The sequence below is a fragment of the Gobio gobio genome (assembly GCF_949357685.1).
Source record: "Gobio gobio genome assembly, chromosome: 18".
Lineage (NCBI taxonomy): Eukaryota > Metazoa > Chordata > Actinopteri > Cypriniformes > Gobionidae > Gobio > Gobio gobio.
In genome coordinates, this window is record NC_137111.1 from 25,005,255 (window position 1) to 25,028,470 (window position 23,216).

At 38.8% G+C, this 23,216-nt stretch overlaps 1 protein-coding gene across 3 annotated transcripts in view; it reads left to right on the forward strand.

The window, feature by feature from the left end:
- Positions 1-23,216, forward strand: part of zfyve26 (zinc finger, FYVE domain containing 26) — a 29,640-nt gene that overhangs the window by 3,965 nt on the left and 2,459 nt on the right. Inside the window, exons 7-39 of one of the 3 annotated variants that reach the window (XR_013818478.1) lie at positions 1,256-1,420; positions 1,908-1,996; positions 2,593-2,726; positions 2,811-2,996; positions 3,877-4,461; positions 4,727-4,897; positions 5,128-5,279; positions 5,509-5,752; positions 5,929-6,192; positions 6,263-6,382; positions 6,471-6,641; positions 6,879-7,115; positions 7,707-7,812; positions 7,894-8,738; positions 10,010-10,206; positions 10,550-10,654; positions 11,523-11,645; positions 12,336-12,509; positions 12,596-12,845; positions 12,992-13,084; positions 15,028-15,197; positions 15,320-15,453; positions 17,254-17,282; positions 17,419-17,555; positions 17,679-17,899; positions 18,455-18,602; positions 18,837-19,046; positions 19,130-19,217; positions 20,583-20,780; positions 20,872-21,068; positions 21,218-21,377; positions 22,744-22,803; positions 22,892-23,074. Coding sequence is in view for 2 of the 3 variants with exons in the window: in XM_079843375.1 (XP_079699501.1) it covers positions 1,256-1,420; positions 1,908-1,996; positions 2,593-2,726; positions 2,811-2,996; positions 3,877-4,461; positions 4,727-4,897; positions 5,128-5,279; positions 5,509-5,752; positions 5,929-6,192; positions 6,263-6,382; positions 6,471-6,641; positions 6,879-7,115; positions 7,707-7,812; positions 7,894-8,738; positions 10,010-10,206; positions 10,550-10,654; positions 11,523-11,645; positions 12,336-12,509; positions 12,596-12,845; positions 12,992-13,084; positions 15,028-15,197; positions 15,320-15,453; positions 17,254-17,282; positions 17,419-17,555; positions 17,679-17,899; positions 18,455-18,602; positions 18,837-19,046; positions 19,130-19,345; positions 20,583-20,780; positions 20,872-21,068; positions 21,218-21,377; positions 22,744-22,803; positions 22,892-23,074 (6,474 nt within the window). In the remaining variant the exon portion in view is untranslated. Of the gene's footprint in view, positions 1-1,255; positions 1,421-1,907; positions 1,997-2,592; positions 2,727-2,810; positions 2,997-3,876; positions 4,462-4,726; positions 4,898-5,127; positions 5,280-5,508; positions 5,753-5,928; positions 6,193-6,262; positions 6,383-6,470; positions 6,642-6,878; positions 7,116-7,706; positions 7,813-7,893; positions 8,739-10,009; positions 10,207-10,549; positions 10,655-11,522; positions 11,646-12,335; positions 12,510-12,595; positions 12,846-12,991; positions 13,085-15,027; positions 15,198-15,319; positions 15,454-17,253; positions 17,283-17,418; positions 17,556-17,678; positions 17,900-18,454; positions 18,603-18,836; positions 19,047-19,129; positions 19,346-20,582; positions 20,781-20,871; positions 21,069-21,217; positions 21,378-22,743; positions 22,804-22,891; positions 23,075-23,216 lie in introns of all 3 variants that reach the window. The other 2 variants (XM_079843375.1, XM_079843376.1) reach the window with 2 other exon arrangements.

The following is a 23,216-nucleotide window of genomic DNA, read 5'->3' on the forward strand; positions in this document are numbered from 1 at the left end:
TTTTAAAAAACAACATGCATAAACAATGTTCCATCTATTTTTTTTTCTTGCTGAGCAAAACTTCTCAATTTGACGGACATTTTGGTCACCCGTGCAAAAACATCCAGACCTGTACAGCGTACTTAAACACAAAAAAATGGTTTCATCATGCAGTTGTAACTTTTAACTTTAATTTGCCATTTCTATTTTATTTGACCCTTAATGTAACAGTGTTATATAAATATTTTTTTTTTTAAAGCAGTTCATTCAGAGGTCACTAAATTAAGCACATTTTAGGTTGACTATGATTTTTTATGTGCTGTTAACTGTAGTCTTTACCAAGAAATTATTTTAAAAATCTCCCCCAGTGGTCTGGACAGTTAAATTCTTTATAATAATATAATATAAAAATAAAATGAAAATATTAAGCGGTTACACTGAGATGGTTTGGGCGATGTGTTTTTGTACAGTTAATTATTGGCTACAGGCAGTATTAAACCATCAAAATTAAATGTTTGTTTACTGCTTTTGAATTTCGAAGATTTTGTACATCAGGAGTTTTCAAACTTTTTAATGGCAAGGATCACTAAACAATCCCCTTGTGAGATCAATTCTTTATTACGCTTACAATATATTTGTTTTAATATTATAGTATTATATAAAAACAAACTGCAGTAATTAAGTAGATCTAATAGCTAAATATATTCAAGTAAAGGGAAACACTCTTTTATAGTTATCTAAACATCCCTGAAACCCAAACCACACACAAATCTATTTAAACTGCTGCGTTGCACGATAGGCCTACACTTGTGGTGGATAACTAAATGTCTCAGTTTTGTTACTATTCTGTGCCCATCATCTGTTATTTCCACCACTCAAGCCACTCTTCTTTATAACATGATGACGTTTTATTTCACATGTCTTTGCATTTCACGTTGCCTCTATTGAGCTATTTGGACTGCAAACATGACAGTATTCTTACCTCTACTGATTTGGCTCGCATCATTCTCTTTCTATGAAACCTGTTAACCGCATTCACCTATTCTATCTCTATAGTGATTTACCAGAGCACTGCAATTATTTCTCATTTAAACTACAATCAAATGGATTTCCCCCCAAATTTCACATCTGTCTGTCCTCTGCGCAACATTTTATTCTTTGTGCGGCCGTGCACACGCACAGCTTAGTGGGAACATTGTTTATAAAAGTAGTTGAAAGCAACACAAACTTTCCTTTAGTGGTATAATTCCATTGATCCATCCTCTGTTGTTTGCAGCTTACCGGTTTAGATCTGATAAAGAGGGAGGAATTCTCCAAACTGGAAACACTATTGCAGACTGAATTTCAGCCTTTGTCCCGCCTCTTGTTGTTGCTGGGCTGGATGCATTGTCAAAGCCTGGATTCTGCCAAGACCCTTCTTAAAGTCCTGCATCATCAACAGGTTAGTAACCAGATATTTGACTGTCAGTACAAAATCAGGTCCACTCTGCTGCTCATTCTGGCCAAGAACAACCCACTAAGACAGATATTTCATTGATATGTATGAGTTAATAGAACAATAACAGACTGGTGTCGCAAAAAACTCTAAAATGTTAAACACTAAAAAGCACTTATTGTAGCAACCCAGTATCTTGGTAACACAACATTGTAAAAAAAACTGCCTGAAAACATGTACTTCAAAAATCCCTTCCAGCTAAGGTGTGACCATGACACGCACTTCAAAAATATGCCATGTTTGCGCATGCAACACTCATGAGTGTGAGCCTTAATTAGTTTGTCTCCATTTCAAAGCTTTGGCCTGGAGATGATATGATTTTTTTGTGATCTGTGTCTGGTTATTTATGTGTCATATGTGAATAATTGCACATTAGTGTATGTACACGTGTGTGTAAATTAATGAATAAGCCTTTCTTTCTTTCTCTCTGTAGCCCCAGACCACTGATTCAGTATTGAGTGAGTTAGCCTGCACTCTGTCCTCTCAACTTGCTGTGCTGGAATGGTGCGATCAAAACAATCCGTGAGTTAAAACACTGTACATTTTCACATAAAAATAATTTCCCTTTATGGATTAATTGCTATTTGTTCACCAAAGTTGGTGGTTGGTAAGATTTTTTTATGTTTTTGAAAGAAGTCTCTTATGCTCACCATGGCTACATTAATTTGATAAAAAATACAGTAAAAACAGTAATATTGTGAAATATTATTACAATTTAAAATAACTGTTTTCTATTTTAATATAAATTATATTTCATTTATTCCAGTGATGGCAAAGCTGAATTTTAAGCAGCCATTACTCAAGCCTGCAGTGTCACATGATCCTTCAGGAATCATTCTGATATGATTTATCTAATAAATCATTCTAATATGCTGATTTGATGCAATTTCTTGTTATCAATGTTGAAAACATTTGACATTTTTAATGAAAATAATGCTCAAAAGGGCATTTATTTGAAATAGAAATTCTTTATAACATTATAAATGCCTTAACTGTCACTTTTGATCAATTTAATGCTTCTTTGTGGAATAAAAAAAAATCTTACTGACCCCAACGGTTGAATGGTGGAGTATGCTTTTTTTTTTCCTTTTTTTTCACTGGTATGCATACTTGCACAGAGGGATATCCCAAGATTCCTTGCTGAGTCACTTACACATGCTGGACCATCACTCTGCCTTGTATGTGCTGCACTGCCTGACACCCCTTGCCAAGTATGAGGAGCACAGAGTGCTTGAATTACTGCAAAGAACAGGTATAAGAATCACGCTGTCACACGGGGTTCATTTAAATTCACACATATCTGTTAAACATTTACATCTTTGTTTCTCATTTGTAGGAGATCCTTCATTAGTGGACTCACCCAACTGCTCTGTCCAGCGAAACATCACTCTGTTTCGAGGCTTCTGTGCCATGAAGTATGCCTTGTATGCCATCTGTGTGAACGCACACATGCACACCGGATGCCTGGACTGTGTGCCTCGGCATCAGCAGCAGACAGAGGCGGGGCAGGTGTCAGCTGAAGGTTACCGTGCTGCTTTTTTCCTCTAGGAAAACAAAAATGATGTCTGTTCCCATTGTTATATCAACCTGAATAAGCCCTTGACAATATACACAATACCAGTTAAAATAATTGCACACATTAATGTGATTTTAACATGATCTTTCCATTTAATTTTCTAATTTAGTGAGCAAAAATATAATTGAATTACAAAAATTTTAGTGCTGGGGAAAAATTAATCGTGATTAATCGCATCCAAAATAAAAGTTTGTGTTTACATAATATATGTGTGTGTACTGTGTATAATTATTATGTGTATATATAAATATACACGCATGAATTTATTTATTTAATAAATATTTGCATGTATATACTGTATATATAATTTATCTTATATATAAATATACTTGTTTATTAAAATATAACATGCATGTGTGTGTATTTTTATATATATATATATATATATATATATATATATATATATATATATATATATATATATATATATATATATATATATAGATACACATATTATCTAAAAATACATTTTTATTTTGGATGTGATTAATCACGATTGTGATGCATTCATTTTTAAAAACATTTTTATTATTATATATAGCTTTATTTATTTTTACTTTAATAATTGTATAATGAGTTTTAAATAAATAAACAAAGAGATTCAATGGCATTATGTATGATTCAGTGTAGCATTATAGTTATAGTTTCAATAATTTACTAAATTCTATGGTGCAGGAATTTGGTAATTATTCAGTACCATGATATACATCATTGTACCACTTTTTGCAAGATCTTTTTTTTTTTTCCCCTGAAGTTTATTTTTTTAAGAAAATGGACAAACAAAATGTGATGACTTAGTTTTCCTTTCATTCCTTACTCTTCCCAGGATTCTCAGATTTGTTACAGCACTACCTATCGGAATGTCAGCTGTACCTAGAAGCTGTTCCAGCATTATTCCGTTTGGAGCTCTTGGAGAACATTTTCTCCCTCCTCTTCCTGTCTGACACTGACTTCAGCCCACAAACAGATCAGACGAGCACCGTCACAGAAACCCAATCAGACACTGAGAGAATTACATCAAACAGTACCAAAGGTGTGAGTGTGACTGAGAGCATCTTAAAAGTAGAAAATGTTGGAAAGATGGAGGGATTGAATGAAGAGGTCCAGTATGGAGATTCTGAGCAGATAAACCCTGAACTGGGCCACCTGACATCAGGGTGCCGGGGGTTTCTGGTGGATTTGAGTGTGATGGAGCGGATTCTACGGCTGGTGAGGGAGGGCTTGGAGGGTGTGTGTGGGGTCGGGCAGGAGGACGGCAGGGCGCTTGCGGCTGATCTGGAGTTGGCAGAGAGTCTGGGATGTTCTGTTACCGCGGAAACGTTCAGTGCCCGGTTACAGAGATTGTCTAAATACACAGCAGAGGCCCAATGGAGACTGCAGATTGTTACCAGTAACCATGGCAATGGGAATGGTGAGCAATATTTTGGAGGATTTTGATATGCAAGTGTTTATTTTGATCAAAAGTGACCGCAAAGAAATGTGTAATGTTACAAAAGGTTTCAAATAAATGCTGTTCTTTTGAACTTTCTATTTATCAAAGAATCATGAAAAAAAATCATGATTAATGTATCACAATATGAAGCAGCACAACTGTTTTCAACATTGATAATAATGATAATAATGTTTCTTGGACACCAAATTTTTGAACAGTAGTCTTTGTGCGTTTGTGTTTATAGATGGCTTGTACCTCCCATCTCCTCTCCCCAGTCCGGCTCTTCCTCTGAAACGCCAGGGTAGTGGCAGCAGCAATTCAGGTGTTCGGAGGAGGAGAAAAAACCTCAGGCATCGCTCTGAACGTCACGTGTCATCCGAACGACAGAACGGGGAGGTCAGCACCAGTACCTCAGGTCAGTTCACGCACACGCACACACACACACACACACACACACACACACACACACACACACACACACACACACACTTACAAAAGCTTCCTTCCCACATCATGACAGTATTCTTACTGGCTCTCCTCATTCTCTTTCTATGAAACCCGTAAACTGCATTCACCAATTCTAACTCTATTGCGGTGGACCAGAGCAGCATGCTAATGTTGATAATGGGTCATGTTGCCTTGCAGACGGTGGTGTGTGTGTTGGAGCCTCGTGCCGTGGGAGTGAAGTGTGTCCGTGTGGTGGACCTCACAGCTGGCTGGTTCCTGCGATGCTCTCCCCTCCTGAGTCTCTCCTCATCGCATGCATACGCAGAGGCAACTACATAGAGGCCCAGCAGGTGAGATATGATGTAAAATTGAGATATTTCCTAAAATAACACCCCAGAGAGAGGATATCATTCCAACGATGATGAAGTCGTTGTCTATTGACTTAGTGAATATCTGTTAAGAATACATTTTTAGCACTTTCTGCACTTATTCTGTGTGGGCCTACTCATCAGTGTTGGTTCAGAGCCATGTTTTTGGGCTTTTTAAATGGTGTGTGTATGTGTTATGATTGTTTATTAGGTGATTGCGATGTACGGTTTGGAGAACTCTGAGTGTGCTGGTGAACTGGTCTTTATGGACCGGTACCGGGAGGTTCTGAACGAGCTGGCTCAGGTGGAACAGAAGATAGAGAGCCAGTCACTTTCTTCATCATCTTCGTCTTCAGAGGGTCTGGGCACAGTCGGTGTTGCTTCAGGGAGCAGGACCAGAATGGGCAGCAGTAGCAGATTAACACTCAAGAGTATTGGGAGCGCAGCAGCTGCAGGTATATGTATATATATATACACACACACACACACACAAAGTGTAGACTAAAGAGTCTAAAGAATGTTTCTATAATGCTATCATTTCTTACGGCTAACCCCTTAAAATAATAAAGTGTGTCATCTTATTGTGAAATAGGGATGTTTGTAGACCTCCTTGCTATCTTTCTCTCCTCAGGCATGGCTTTTTATTCCATTTCTGATGTGGCTGATCGTTTACTTAGTACCCCGAGCCGGCCGATACCCTGTCTAGAGGACAGCTACTGGCTCTCCCAGTGCTCTCTAGACTCCCCAGACCATGTGCGACCACTGGTGGAAGAGTTGAGCCCTGCAGCAATGGCGGCCTTTGACCTCGCCTGCTCTCAGTGCCAGCTGTGGAAAACTTCACGGCAGCTGCTTGAGACTGCAGAGAGAAGACTCAACAGCTTTCTGGAGGCCAGAGGTGAGATTACATCAATCAGCTTTATTTAGGCCATCATTTTTGCTATGTTGACTTATTGTTCCTACCGTAGGTGTACGAGTTGATGCAAAGATTCCTCACGCCAACGGTATTAGAGGCTTCCCTTCAGTACTACAACAAATCAGCAAGGTCCTTAACAGAACCTCCGTCAGCAAAGGCACAAGTAAAACAGGTCTGAAGTATCCACACACATGCACACACACATATTTTTAGTTATTATATTATATAACATCTATATTTTAACATCTTACTTTCTCTAGACTGTAATGGAGAGGAGACTGCTGTTTACACCCCCTTTGGCTGTAGTGCCCAGGAAGTGCTGCTGTCTTGTCATTTAACATTAACAGAAGAGAGTATTGCCTCCCGTCTAAACCTGTACCAGCGCTTAGAGGTCACGCTTCAAACCCTGACCTCTGCCACCAACACCTCAGGTACTAGCAAAGTGAGCTAGCCATTGTTTTTGTGCTTCTTTCAGCATGCCCTGAAACTTTATGGCACCCTGAAAACACTTTTTTTAGTCATGGATTTTCATTGACTAAAAAATTTAGAAATAAGATGTTTTTGCAGCTTATTTCAGTAAATGGGGAGGGGCTTTTTCATTTAGTTTTCTATAGCGTGACCCCTTTAAATTTAATTTATTCATTTTGGCATTTTTTGTTCCCATGCAGTAGATGCTCTGGTGGGGAGCTCTCTCCTGACAGCGCTGGCAGAACAGGCTGGTCTCAAGCAGTCTGAACTGGATTCCCACCCGGTACGAACTGCTATGAAACAACTCCTACACTATCTGGACCAGCTCTGCCCGTTTGAGCCTGACAGCGCCCCTGGCAGGCCAGATTACATACGCAACTTCTTTGATTACGTCAATGTGTTGGCTTCAGTACTGGTGCGCAGTATGTGGTCAGAGGGTAAGACCAAAAATTCCAATAAACAGAATTATTAAAATGTCATGTCTAAGAAATATAAAAGGGTTAGTTCACCCCAAAATTCTGTCATTACTCATCCTCATGTCATTCCAAACCCATAAGACCTTCGTTCATCTCCGGAACACAATTGAAGATATTTTGATGAAATCCGAGAGCTCTCTGTGCAGCACTTCCAGAACGCTGGCTTACCATTGGCTGACGCTGTTCACGTGAGCACCATGACGCACGCACACGAGTCGCTCTGCTGTAGAACTAGGAAGCGCTGCACTGTTTACACTATGTCAACAGCATAAAAGTTTGACACAAACTAGAATAAATTGTTTTTTTTGAGCTCAAAAAATATTCTCGTCGCTTCATAAAATTAAGGTTGTACCACTGGAGTCGCATGGACGATTTTGATGGGCCTTGAAAGGGGTATTTAAATGGCTGTCTATGGAGGGGCCTATAGAGCTCTCGGATTTAATCAAAAATATCTTAATTTGTGTTCTGAAGATGAACTAAGGTCTTATGGGTTTGGAACGACATGAGGGTGAGTTAAGAGCTGTGAGTCTGATATTTGTGATCTGATCTCAGATCAGTCCATGGAGGTGAAATTGGGAAATCCTCTTTTACTGTTGCTTCAGTCGCCTACCCAGCTCCTCTCTCTCCTTCTGTTTGACAGACAGGTGTCACCTGACAGGTAAGGAAGGACCTGTCTTTCTGAAAGTGCTGGGCTTTACAAATGTACAAATATTTATAATCAGTCTTTTTCTCTTTGCAGGGTTCTTTCTCTCTTGCAGCAGGAGCAGTTGCATTTGAGTGTGCAACAGGTTGTAGTTCAGCGCTGCTGTGAAACTCTCCCTCTCTGGGATTCTAGAGCTACGACCTTTTCTCAGGTGCAACCGAGGATCACAGGGCTCAGCGGTGGGGCGTTCTGCCCGGCCAGCATTGCCTCAATTTTCCAGCAGCACGCTCAGGAGTGTGCCCCTTCCCTTGACCTCTCTGACCTTGCCACAACCTCTGACCCCAGCTCTGAGTCGGAGGTCTCAGTGGAGGACACATCTGCTACATTCACCAACCTCTCCACCTCTCCGCCCTCGCCGCCTTCATGTCCTCCTTCTTCTTTTCTCCTCACTCCATCTGCGCTGTCTTTTCTGAAGTCCCGTTCCCCCCTTGTTGCCACCCTGGCCTGCCTCAGCGCTAGTCGGGGTGGCGTGATTCGGGCAACTTCCTCTGGCTGGTCAGGCTTACCTTCATATTTTCGCGGATCTGGGCGCAAAGAGACAGTTTTGGACGGAGACCAGATCTCAAGAGAAGGCGAAGCCCTGCTTAAAAACTTCCCTATCCTGAGAATGTATCTGCGGTCCATGGCTGAGCCAGTTCTGGGGGTCTCGTTGGAAGCAGAAGAGGGTCTTGGGATGGCTCTTTGTGGGAAGCCCGTGGTGGGAATGCTGTTTTCTGGCCTGCAGGGCAATGTAGCGCAAGCAATGGCTGCTGAAGCATTCCAGCAATCCCTGAACGGTAGCGATTTGAACAGAGCCTTAGAGCTCTTAGAGCTTTATGCACAACCCTGCAGCCAGGAGGGGGCCCTCCGGGACAAACTACTAGCATGCACTGCTCTGCAAGGTAAGATTTCTCTCAGATTTGCAGTACCTACAACAGAATCAGGGAGTGAATGTGACAAAAATACCTATATGTTAAACTAAGATACTGTATATAAAACTTTAAAGCAAAAAAATGCCTATTCTAGTCTATTCTATTCTGGGTTTTGTGAAAAAAAATGTGTAACCTGTAACTGCAAGGTATCTTTATTCTTTTTGTCTGTATTATCTTTATTCACTATCTTATAAATATATCTGTGTTAAAGTAGGGACATATTTTCATCCATATTGTGATGTAAATGGATTATCAAAAAATAAAATCTATTGAGCGAGGACTTGGTTCTATGCGCTGGTTGTTGATTGGATGTTGAGATGTGGGTGTGGCACTCAAATGGAGGCAGATGGAAGCGAGCTTGTAAGGGTTAGGGTTGGGGATTTAACTGGAATAAATGATAGGAGAAGTCCTGCATACTTTTCCAGTTATGAAATTTTAGTTAAACACTATGAGATTTTTTTTTTTTATTAAAATGTAACATTTTGCACTGAAGATTTTTTTCACGATAAGATATATAATATACATTTAGAAAATAGATATGGTGAATTTTCATTTCATGCCGACTTTAACCCTCATCCTTCCCTTGCACTTCGAAACAAATCCTTCCCTCTCGGCTCAAAATTACCTTGAAGCCCTAAAATTATACTTAATTTGTTTTAGTCCAGAGAGCTTATTTCATTTCATTTTGATAATATTTTTTCTATTTTTTTATGATTTTATTTTATTTTATTTTATTTACCTTTAAATTACTAGATTTGTATCAATATATAATAGATAAGTAATAATTTAAGGGTATTATTCACATTCGTTAAGATTAAATTCAAAATAAATGTATAATCCTATTAATTCTGCTCAGAATATTTTACATTGGTTGTCTTTGCCGACGTCTTGTGGAAAAATAATAATATAACATGATATTTCATGACTCTTGCCACTAGATGGCCTTCCATTCATTCCTATAGGGGTCAAATTGACCCATGAGGGAAGGATTTGTTACTTTTTTACATTTCAACCACAAAACTCCTTGAATCCAGTCAAATATTTTGTTTATATTTGGTTCAAGTGCGACAAAAGTCCTAGGGGCTTGGACCACACCGAAAAAAAAAGAGCTGCGGGTCAAAATGACCTGAGGGAAGGATTAAATGTGCAGTGTGTCTTTTGATTGGGGCAAAAAAAGAAAATGCTCTTTGACAAGACCATCAATAAGGATGTTTAACAGGTAACTATGTCTTTTTTTAAAGAAAGCAGCAGTGCGGAGCAGTTGTTTCGTGTAAGGGACTGGGAGCTGCGTGGACGTGTGGTTCTGCAGGGTTTGGACCGCTGGCCTTTACAACACTGTTTAGAATTGCTGCAATTCTGTCTCAGTGACCAGAACACCCAGGATCCTCTCCGAGAGCAGATTCAGCAGAGGAAACAGGAGCTGGACATGTACCAGCGGGTCAGTCTGACACAGCAATTCTCTTCTGAAACCTTATTTACTCTTGTGGCAAAAGGAATTCTGTTTGGAAGTTTGCTTGTATTTTTTGGTGTTACTACGTTGCCATAATAAAAAAAAAATCGTTAAGACTATTTGATGTGCGTAATCATGTCAGCATGAATTGACAAGAAAAAAGCTTTTGTACTATTTCATCTTCTTTATCGTCTGTCGTCTGTATTTATAAGCTCCAGACAGAGGCTAAAATTACTGTTTTGTTTTCAGATTGCAATCAGTGCCAGTTTATGCACACAAATGTAAGGGGCATATTTTAGAAGTTGGCTGATGACATAATTTTGTTGTTTAGATGCTGAGTTTGCAGCCACCGTTGCCTTGTGAGACGTGGCAGGAGTTGAGGGACGAGTCTACAAAGAATCCTGATTCTGTATTCAGTCTAATGCTGGAGGCCAGGGTGAGACTACAGAGCCATTAAAAAAAAAAAAAAACTATCTCTGAATTATAAGTACAAATGAGTTTTGTGTGAAAATGGGTGTCACTCAGAGCTGTCACTTAGATGTACGGTTGCATCTAAATTATGTTTAAATTGTAGTAATGACTCAACTGTACCAGCAATATGTGGACAATTAGCCTTTTCAACACTTTTGTTTTTCTGGCTTCCAGATTGGCGCATGCAGGGTAAACTTATTTTGAATAAAAACAATTGACAGAGCCTAACAAGCAGATATTTGGGTATCACAGTCTTTTGAAAATGTTTGAACTGCTGGGGTGCTGAAAATCTCACAACTGCGTGAAGACCCAGGACTGTGTTCACTTTATAAGTCCGCTTTAGGCCATCACAACTGCTAGTTGGTTTAATTATAAATGATGACACTTAATATAAGTTAGTTATTTCATTCTATGTGCATTTTTTGGTGCATCTGTACACTATACTCCGTGTGAAAACTTTGAGCTTTTCGAATCTGGTCAATAAATACAACAAGGCAGCAAAAAAGCTTATTAAATGTTATAGTAGATTTGGTGACCCTATGGTATATCTGCAGCTGTTTACATCAGATCAAAACGCTTTCCAGAGTATAAAACAGAAGATTTGAGTGAATTTGGGTAACATTTAAGTCAATCTATGTGAAATGGAGGGGATTAAGGATTTTGGTAACCTGTTATGCTTCCTTGTCAGATACAGTGACCCTGCTGTATATCTGCAGCTCTTTACATCAAACAAAAAAGTGTCATTTAGATAAGAGCATACCAATATAAAAGGCGCAGACCCAGAGCAGAACTAATTTATACCCTGCAGTCAATGACATAATTTGTGTTTTCAGGAGTTTGAGTTGTGTGGCCAGTGGGTGCAGCTGTATTCAGTTTCTGATCGGTCTCGAATGCAGCTACAGACCGACCACCTTCTATACCTCCTAGAACAGAATCACACAGAAGATGCTTTTCAGGTGTGTTTTTTTATTTTATTTTGGCCTCTATTTGAATAAAGAAGTATGTGATTGTTTTGTATTAAGCTGACAAATTTTGTTAAAACTTGTTTTAATCTGTCAATGACTTGGACCCAAATTGGGCCTTCCATGTGATCCATATGAAAGCATATACCGCACACTTCCATTCAATGGGCAAATTTAGCCAGGATTCTGGGGTTTACACCCCTACTCTTTTTCCGAAGGACATCCTGGGATTTTTAATGATCACAGAGAGTCAGGACCTCGGTTTAATGTCTCATCCGAAGGACGGAGGACGGAATTTATTATTATCATCAGTATTTAAACAGTTTCAACATGCTGCTTAATATTCTTGTTGAAACTGTTATAGTTTTTTTCCAGGATTCTTCAATGTATAGAAAGTTAAAAAGAACAGTATATATAAAATATTTTTTTACATTATAATTTGAATGTCTTTGCTGTCCCGTTTGATCCATTTAATGCATGCTGAATGAAAGTATATATTTCTTTAAAAAAAATCTTACTGACCCACACTTTTGAATGGTAATGTATTTTCAATATGAATATAGATTGTCTGTAAAGTTGAATTTTTACAGCTAAATGCAGTTTTACTTCATGATTTGCTTTGTAAAGATCTTCCCAAACAAACTAGATTGCGAAAATAAAGACTTTACTCCACGTCTCTCTCAGCTTTTAGAAGCTCTTTCTGATTCGATGGGTTTGGAGGTTAGTGAGCAAGCCCTGGATCGAAGACCTGGATTGGCTGCCTGCCATTTCCTGTCAGATTACCTCACCTTACACTTCCAGAGTCAGATGACCCTTGCTCGGAGGCGCCACATCCATGCCCTGCACCTTGGCTCAAAGGTAACCATGTTTGACCTAATCAAAAAACACATTGATTCACTTGCCAAAATAAATAATCTTGACACAATAGTGTGTACCTGTTGCAGGTTCTACTGACTTTGCCGGAAGCATCTCGTCAGGATTATTTTTCCCTGCTGTCTGATCCGCTTCTTATGCTGGAGCAGCTACTGATGAATCTGAAGGTAGACTGGGCCACGGTTGCCATCAGCACTCTACGAAGCCTTCTTCCGGCTCAGGAAGCTGGCATCACCAACCAACACATTGACACCCTACTGGCAGATTACGCACGGAAGGCTCTTGATTTTCCTTATGCACCCAGAGAGTGGTCACGTTCTGGTGAGTTGGAGCAATGGATCAATTCATTGCTATATTGCTAACATTTCTGTTAATTCTTTGTGTTATTAGAGGTTTGAGATCATTATATGAAGCACTATTGTTTTCACCAATCTATTTTTCTCTCTCTCTCTCTTCTTCTGTCTCAGACTCTGTCATTAGTCTGCAGGATGCATTTCTGCAGTGTCCCGCCCAGGAGAGCTGTCCATCTTCTCCAAGCCACACCCCTCCTCCATCAGCAGGTATAAGCTACACCTCTTTCATTGACCACACTTTTTCTTTCTCAGCCACACCCAATTTAGCATGTAACAGCACTGGGGGACATCTAGTTTTTAATTACTGATAATAGCAAAATAGATAAGTATGTGGCACTAAAGGCTGGAATACATACACACCATTTGAATTGGGACAGATTTTAAAACACTAGGCATCATAGACTCACCATTTGGTTACAGAGAAAAACTGGGCATCATGCACTTAACAACTGAGCATTACACAACAGACTTTCAAGTCATTCCTAAGTGCTGGAATACACTACATGACTTTTGCCAAAAATTTGTACCCGATTTACAATCTGGAGAAGTCGAAGCTCACTGTCCATCGGATGCGCACTTCAAAATGTCACCGGAAGTAGTAGTTTGTCTGGGTACTTTTCGAATACTATGTATTCAAAAATACTACTCTGTTGGCGTACTGTTTTTTTTTTGCATACTATATAGTTGGGAAATATTCGATATTGGATGCAGTGCGTGTTCTAAAATCGGCTCAAAATTTAAAATGCATTTGATATCCTCCTATATAGTTTGTCAGAGAGTAGCGTTGCGTCCCAATTTGCCTACTTGTACTACGCCCCAAAAGTATGTACTCTTTTTGTGAAGAAAAAGTACATACTTTTGTGTAGCAGAATCACGTCATAAAATTGAGGACGCTTTTAACAGACGTTCTGTCGCATAGTTACGTGCATCATTCCTGTCACTGTAAACTGGCCTGTCTATATCCTTCACATTTCATTTGTTTACCGTATTGCAGAGAAATGAAGTAGCATATTGATCTGCCAGTCATGGGTCTTTCATGTTGAGCTCCTCATATTTTTGCATAATGATGCATTTAGAAGGTAGTGGCCAAAGTTTACATTGTTTCTGCAGAAGAAATATAACAAGGATAACAAATATTTTTATCAGGTTAAATGTTGATTATTAGTCACTCAAACCCCTCTATCTAAACCTCTCTAGTTAACTGTTTGGCGTGTTTTAACAATTTTTATTCATATTTGTAGTTGAACCGAATTCTCCTCCAAAGGGCAGTGGGTTGTGGGAAATGCTAGCCGTTAAAGTCTGCACGGATCCACACTTCGAAAATCTTGGCTTACTTTTTTTCAACATACTGTGCTTTGGGACACACTTATTCTAATCTCACATACTGGGATGCACGATATTGGATTTTTGCCGATATGCCGATATTTTTCAACTCATTTAGGCCGATACTGATACCATATACGTTTATTTTTTCCCTTTGTTTGGAAACAACAACTTTTTGAGCAAATACCCAGGCGCATATCAACACGTTATCATATCTGCAAGGAATATCGGCATCATTTTTTCATATCGGCCGATGGCGATTTCTATATTTTAAGCGTTTATCGGCTGATTGTGCATCCCTATTACGTACTGTTTAGGATGGGTAGTATGCACATTGGGGCGCAAGGTAAGAAAAGTCAGGTGTAATGGAGAGAAGCACAACAATTTTTGACCATGTCAGGATATGAGCAGGTGGAAGCAAGCTTGTGGGATTTATTATGTGTTTGTGCATCAGAACTGCCAGTTTAGGAGCTTTGTGATAGATAAAGTCGATAAAAGTAATACTGGAATGGAAACGTTTCAGAAACCGCATTACAACACCTTTAAGTGACAAAATGGTTATTTATGTCAATTCAAAGTCTGTCAACTCTGACTGCCCAAATTCTGAAGACGTAAACTCTTCCAGACTGCAAGTGCAAATATGGGCAAAAGTTGTATAGTGCATTTCAGCTTAAGGGGGCCATTCACACAGAAGGCACAATTATAAGAATATTTACTGCAAAGCAGTCTTGCTATTTACAGACTCAGTACACTTGCTTATTGTTAACATAATTCAATGATGACCTCAAGTTTAGTTTAGAAGTCATTCCTGCACATCTTTTTTTCAGGAAGCACACCCATGCACACACCCTCCAGTGAGAGACGCCCCAGTGGGAAGAGGATCCGGCAGCTGGCCACACCTTTCACCCCTCCGGAGAAAACCCCTGACCGCAAGGACTGGATCCCAGACCACAAACAGCACATCTGTATGGTCTGCCAGAGGGAGAGATTCACCATGGTGAGAGAGACAGAGTGTGATGTGGGTTATAAGCTTCTGTGATAGAATGAGCTCCTGCTGTTATGTTAGTTAGGCATCTCTATAAGAATTTGAGTCTTAATGTAAACCGTATCCTGTGTCAGTTTAATAGACGGCACCATTGCAGACGCTGTGGCAGGCTGGTGTGTCATTCCTGCTCCAGCAGGAAGATGGCTGTAGAGGGCTCTGAAGAGCCTGTCAGAGTCTGTGACCAATGCTACAACTTCTTCCACACAGAGTAAGACAGATGCACACATGCCTATAGCACATTTCAGAAGTGCACAAAGGCTACAGAACTTGTAGATGTTAATAGGGTTGGCAACTAAGAACTGATTGTTCAAGAGTAGTACAATTCCCAATTGCATGACTCTTACAAGCCGAATCTTTTTAGTGAATCAAACACGTACATCTTACAATTCACTGAAAACAGTGTGGTTACTGACTGGTCGGTAATATGACAGTGGTTATGTGTATTCCAATTATAGGATTGCATTTATGCCACGTTTAAAAAGACTGAAAAGTCTTGTCAAGAATTGTTTTATATGTTATTAAAGGGTAACTTCAGTGATTTAGCATTAGGCTTTGTATCAGTAGAAACCCGGTATTATATTCAAATTATGGTACTTTCACCCCTCATATCCCCCTGAGACGAGAGAATTATGAATTTTATTTCTGGAAAAAATACTCTGATGACGCAAATATCGTCATTTTGCCTTATCAGAGGATTTTTTTGGCCAGAGGCTAAAGACTACAGCTACTAGATGGAGCTGTTCCGCATGTTATCAACCCGCCCATAGGGGAGAGATCTCACACACAGAATGTAGGACACAGACGGCCACACGGACAATCATAACGGCACGCGGTGCAGAGTAAAGTGAGTGTTTCAACTTTTCAATGAATTCCTGTGATAGTTTAGCTTCCATATGCGATCTGAAAATGTGCCAGTCTGGCGTTAACGTTAATTCGGCTCACTCACACTTTATTGAAAAGACTTGTTCAGTTTTTAATTGTAGTGTTTATTCTCTAACTGAACGAAATCATTGTATTACTATGAATATCTAAACGACGGTGTATGGAGTGGCCTGGTAAGGCAGCGAAGCAAGTGCATTCTGGGAGTTGTTGTCTTTCATCCACATGAGACAAAAATACATTTTCTGTCTTTTCTCAGTCTAGAAGGTACCAAATTCAAAAATAATTTCACATTTATACTGCATAAATGACCCAGTTTAAATACAAAGCTTAATGCTAAATCACTGAAGTAACCCTTTAATTATCTCATCATTTAACAATGGAGTTACATTTCAATTTTTTTTACAAAAACACTACCATTCAAATTTTGTAGTCAGTAAGATTTTTGGTTACACTTTAATTTCGGTGGTCCACTTACTATACACAGTACTTTGCAACTACATGTCAACTAACTCTCATTAGACTGTATTAGTAGACTGTAGTATATTTTTTAGTAGACTATTAGGTTAGGGTTAGGTTTTAGGGGTTGGGTTAGTAGAATAAGTTGACATATAGTTGCAGTTACTTATAGTTAGAAGGATGTTTGTAGTGGACTATCAGAAATGAATAAAACATTTTTTTCCCACAAGGATGCTGTTCTTTTGAACTTTCTATTAATCAGAGAATCCTAAAAATCACGCTTTACACAACAATATTAAGCGCACAACTGTTTTCAATGTTCAGTGTTTTAAAATATATTAAAATAGAAAAATTTACTATTTAAAATTGTACAAAAATTTCCCAATATTACAGTTTTACTGTATTTTCGATCAAATAAATGCAGCCTTGATGAGTATAAGAGATTTCTTTCAAAACATTAACAAATCTTACTGACTTCAAACATTTGATCGGTAGTTTCTATTTTTCTTTTTTTAAGTACCATTTAAGGAACCAGAATCATTATGAGGAATCAAAACATGTCGTTTTTATATGATTCCATTCCTAGTTGTAGCATAGCTGAAGAAGTGATACTTCTTACTCTAATCATAGTTTTTATGTAATGTTTACTCTTATGTTGTGTTTATTGCAGCTCAGATGAGGAGCTTGATCAGGGAGAAGGTAAACATGTCGCTGTTTGAGTCATGTCACGTCAAACACACACACAAAAAATTTCTCATCTCATTAGGTTTCCATATTTTTCTTGGTGCCTTTACTCAGATGATTATTACAAGATTATAAACTAAACTTTTCTTAGTAGCTGGCAGCCCTGCATCCATTGATGGAGTCCTGAATGGGGTTCTTAGTCTGCCTGAGGTTCCAAGAAAGCAGTATCGCCTGAGTCCAAACCCAGTAGAGAACCAGCAGCTGAAGAGCGAGTTCTATTATGAACAGGTGTGATTCTATACTCACGATGGAGCTGAACAATTGCTTGTTTTTTTAAGGAATGACAGTAAAATAAATCTCTTTTGTAATTTTATTTATATTTCTTATAAATGGTCACTCTGTGTGTTATAGGCACCCAGCGCATCCCTGTGTGTCGCTATACTGACTCTACACAGTGATCACGCAGCCTGCGGGCAGCAATTGATTGGCCAGTGTCGCTTACTTTCTCGCAAACTGACCAATCCTGAGGTGGATGCGCGCCTGCTGACAGATGTGATGCGGCAGCTGCTGTTCAGTGCCAAACTTATGTTTGTAAACGCAGGATGCACCCAAGAGCCGGCACTCTGCGACAGGTAAGACACCTTTACTTGTGTAATCTGAATGTAACATCCATTTTGCTTTTTAATTTTAAAAGCATAAACTGTGTGAGAGAGAGAGAATTAAATTGATAAAAGTCTCTTTTGCTCAACCAGGTTGCATTTATTTGATCAAAAATACAGTAACAATTTTTCTAACTGTTTCCTATTTTAATATATTTTAACACATAATTTATTCCAGTGATGGCAAAGCTGAATTTTCAGCATCATTACTACAGTCTTCAGTGTCACATGATCCTTCAGAAATCATTCTAAAATGCTTATTTGCATTTTTACATTTTTTTATAATTATTAAGTTGAAAACCTGTATTTAAATTGTGCTTCTTAATATTTTTGTGGAAACTAATTTTTTTTCAGAATTCTTTAATGAATGGGAAGTTGAAATGAACATTATATGAACATTATAAATGTCTTTACTCTCATTTTTTATCTGTTTAATGCGTCCTTATTTTGTATACATTTTTTTACTTTTACTGACCCCAAACTTTTGAATGGTAATGTATCTTTATTTCACTTGTCTTTAATTCATAGCTACATCAGTAAAGTGGATGTGTTGAAGATCCTGGTCAGTGCAAACTACAAATACATTCCATCTCTGGACGATATTCAGGAAACAACTGCAGTGACGCGCCTGCGCAACCAGCTGCTAGAGGCCGAACACTACCAGCTGGCCGTGGAGGTGAGACTATTTACTCAAGATTCAGAAGTAATAGTTCAGTCAATGACAAACTTATACTCAGGATTTTCTTGCATCCATGGAACACAAAAGCAGATTTTATGCAGAATTTTCATTCCTGTTTTTTCCAACAAGCGAAAGTGAATGCAGTTTAAATGGCACAAAATAAGTAGCAATTACTAATCTGTTCATGTGTCTCGATTTTGGGTTTCATCTGTTTTTATTTATAATGCTCAGGTGTCGACTAAGAGTGGACTGGACCCGAGTGGGGTTTGGCAGGCATGGGGTATGGCGTCTTTGAAGGCTGGGAATCTGAGTGGGGCCAGAGAGAAGTTTGCACGCTGTCTGAAAGCACCAGTAGATCGGAACCAGCTAAACAATGGAGTGAGACTTCTGCAGGAGATCGTTCAGCACCTGGAGTCCACAGTCAAACCTACTCTAAGCACGGTAACGCTACACCCAGACCCTAAAGGATTCTTGACTTTCCTTACAGGGTGTTTCTAAATGCATTGTGTGTGTTTTTGATATAGACGGTGGATGAGGACATCTTGGCCTCTTTGCGTGAGCTGGAAGAGGCTCTGTCTGATTCTGTTCCTCTAGATTGCGCAGAGAGCAGAGGTCAGCGGTCCGGCTATTATCAGGAGTGTCTGTTTTACCTGCTCACTTACGGCACACACTTGAGCCTCATCAGCTTTTACCTGCGCCACGACGGCCTGAGAGACGCACTAACCCACGTACACAACAAGGTTCTGCAAAGTTACAGAGCACTTTACACATTTCGCCACCTTGGAATCATAAGGTTTTATCTGACATTTTTGGCAAAATTGAGTTATTCGCATATTCTCTGTCATAATTTTATGTTGTGTACATTTTTTATTTTGAAAACAAAAAGGTTCTACCTACATAGTTCGATTGGAATGCAAAAACTTTGAAGCTCAATATCTCATAACTGCTCAGAATGCAGAACCAAAGACTTTATATATAGGAAGACGGTGCACTATGATTACTTATGAATGGGAGAACGTGCAATGCCCAATATGGCGAATTAGCCCCTCCTTCTAAATGAAAGAGCCAATTGTTGATTAGTAAAGTCATCGTGTTACTGCAGCTGCTGTGTTCAGAGACGCGTTCAGGATTGCGCATGCGCATTAGCTTTGTCCAGGCTGAAAAATGCTGGGTTTTTTTTGCTATCATGACTTGAGCATTTAGAAACAAAATTTATGACAGTTGTTGTCAGATTTCATTGGTGATTTCAAATATGAAATTTAATCCTAAGCCTGGCGAACAGTTTTGGAGAATTTGATGTTTCCCCATTCAAAGAGATAGGAGCTGCATTTGCATGCCTGAGAGGCGTTTCAAAAATGGCAGCCGAGTGAAATGACTGAAAAGACTTAAAGGGACTTTGGATAGAACCTAATTCCAAGGTGATGATTTGCACATTTATTATTAATAAGATTTTTTTTATTATTTTTATTCAGCAAGGATGCATTCATTTGGAAAAAATGTGACTGTAAAGACATTTTATAATGTATATTTCAAATAAATGAAGATCTTTTGAATTTTCTATTCAACAAATAATCAGAGAAAATAAATGCACCACGGTTTCAACAGAATTATAAATATACAAATAATAAATGTTTCTTGAGCCCCAAATCAGCCTATTAGAATTATTTCTGAAGGATCATGTGACACTAAAGACTGGAGTAATGATGCTGGAAATTCAGTTTTGCCATCACAGGAATCAATTATATTTTTTAGTTCAATAAAATAGAAAACTATTTTAAATTGTAAAAATATTTCACAATATTGCTGTTTTTTACTGTACTTTTGATTAAGTAAATGCAGCCTTGTTGAACATGAGATACTTCTTTTAAAAACATTAAACATTTGTAATGTTTCCAAACTTTTGACACGCATTGTATATTATAGTAAAACATTTTAAATGTATAGTTTCTCTCTTTGTCTCTGTCTGTCTGCTTCTAGAAGTGTTCAGAGGATGTGTTTCTGGAGGGCATCTTTCAGCCCTGTCTTGAACGTGGGCGGTTGGGGACATTGCAAGGTCTGTTAGAAACTCTGGACCCCACACTGGAGACCTGGGGCTGTTACCTTCTTTCAGCCTGTCAGTTACTGCAGCGCAGGGGACACTACCACTCTCTGTACCAACTCCAACAGTTCATGATGGTACTTAAAACACATACACACTTTCTCCATCTCTCTCTCTATAAGGTTAGCATCAGCATGCTGTTAATACATTTCTCCTCTCTCTTTGTAGGATCACGTTCGTGCCGCTATGACGTGCATCCGCTTCTTTTCTCATGGTGCTCAGTCCTACCTGCAGCTGGGAGAACAGCAGCGCTGGCTGATCCGAGCCAAAGAGCACCTGAGAACTTACCTACAGGAACAACAGAGCCGCAGGAAATCACACAGTTCCTCTTTCAGGAAGAAAATGAGCTCCACTGATGTCTCAAGGTATTAAAAGGAGGGGAATTAAACAGTACTATACTATACACTATACACAGTAATATAATTAATTATGTATAATGACATACAGACTGAAGTTCCTCATTATTTTGGCTTTGGGCTGTTTCGCTGTGGTAACAGAACGTTATATGTTGCAGACACATACACACAATCGAGCTGCAGTTGGAAGTGACACGCTTCTTACACCGCTGTGAAAGTTCACCATCCAAGACAGCTGTAGGCCCCGCCCCCACAGGGAAAAGTGGCCCACCCACCCTGTTTGGAAACAGCCCCATGAAGGTGGACGTGGCCTGCAAGGTGAGCTAGGAAAACATGCTCTTCTGTTCACACAGTTTAGTCCTTTATGAGTCAAATTTCTGCAAAATTTCAAAGGCAAGAAAGGTCTATTGTCAATAGTGTAGCGATGTATGAAGCCTGCTCGCACCGAAGTCTTTCTGCTCGCCGAATCCATGTAACCAACTGGAACCCATTGCGAAATATGTGCGGGAAAATCTTTTACTCTCGCGCAACTTCTCAAATCGTGTGGATTCCTATTGAACTGACTGGATTTCACCAATGAAAATTCTCAGAACAACATTAAATGATCTGCGGTAAAGCACAGCTTAATTTTGTACGTTGCATTTAAGATCGTTCTTGACATCTTCACTTATGAGATGGAGAGAGGTAATGGTGCATATCTATTCAAATGAAAATTTAAATAAACTATCAAAATTGATGATTAAAAAAAAATCAATACATTTTTGTTCTTTCTGGTCTGTATTATGTGTGTATATTCTGTTTGTAAGTGTTTAACTGTAAGTATTTCCCTGAATGGATTCCACACATTTCAGTTTGAGCTGATTGCTTGTTTTGAATCACGCAAGACTAAAAGTGTGTGCGTAATGCATTTGGTAGGGAAAGAGATACTGTATGCATGTGGTTAACAGCATTTACTGAACAGAATACTGAAATAGACGCAGTGTTATGAACATTAACTGAAAAAATTATCCTATTTCCTAACATTTAAAGTGCACATCATGCTTAAAGTGCTGTGGTATATGTATCAGATTTAGAACCACATTTGCAAGTGGCCCAAATGCCAAAGATTCAGATGTTTTTGCTGTTTACACGCATGCAACTATATCCAGTCTGTGCCAAATATCTATCCATTTAAAAATTTGGGGTTGTACTTTTTTTTTTTTTGGAAAGTCTTTTGTATTTTAAAATGTAATTCATGGCTGTGATGGCAAAGCTGCATTTTCAGCATAATTACTCTTCAGTGTCACATGATCCTTCAGAAATCATTCTAATAAGCTGATTTATTATTAATATCAATGTTGAAAACCGTTGTGCTGCTGCCTAGTATTTTTGTGGAAGCCATGATACATTTTTTTTCAGGAATTTTTGCTGAATAGACTAAAAAGTTCAAAAGAATAGAATTTATTTAAAATGGTAAAGACTTGTACAATGTTAAAAAAGATTTGTCACATTTGATCAATTAATAATTCATTGCTGAATAAAATTATTGGTTTCCTTCTTATTGACCCCAAACTTTTAAAGTGGTGTACATGCAGTAGTCAAAACTGGTTGACAGTGCAATGTGGAATACATCTAACAGAGACTATAGATGAAATCTGATTGAAATAATCTACAGTATAAACAATTCTGGCTGCATTTTGCACAGGTGATGCTGGGAGGCAAGAACATTGAGGAAGGTTTTGGCATCGCATATCGAGTAATACAGGTTAGCATTTATGATACCTCTGTTACAGTTTGAGTCCTTGTCTCATTCACATCTGACTCTGATGGTCGTTTTCTTTCACGTGGTGCAGGACTTTCAGCTGGAGGCACTGGCAGTGTACATAAGGGTTGGACAGCGCCTGATTCGTCAGCGCCAGTACTCATCTGTGCGGCAGCTGCTGAAGTGTGTAGGGGAGTCTGGAACGGGCTCTAAACACGACTGTGACGCTATTGTGCTCAGCTGTGTCTCTGTGGCTGATAAGAGTCCTGCAGATGTGAGTCCCCAACCTAATGATCTCTTTCTGGCCATGGTGTTGCTGCTTTGTGTATATTTGTATAATATATAATTTTATATAAATATATAATTAAATATGAAAGTATATAATTCATATTAGTGTGTGTGTGTGTGTGTGTGTA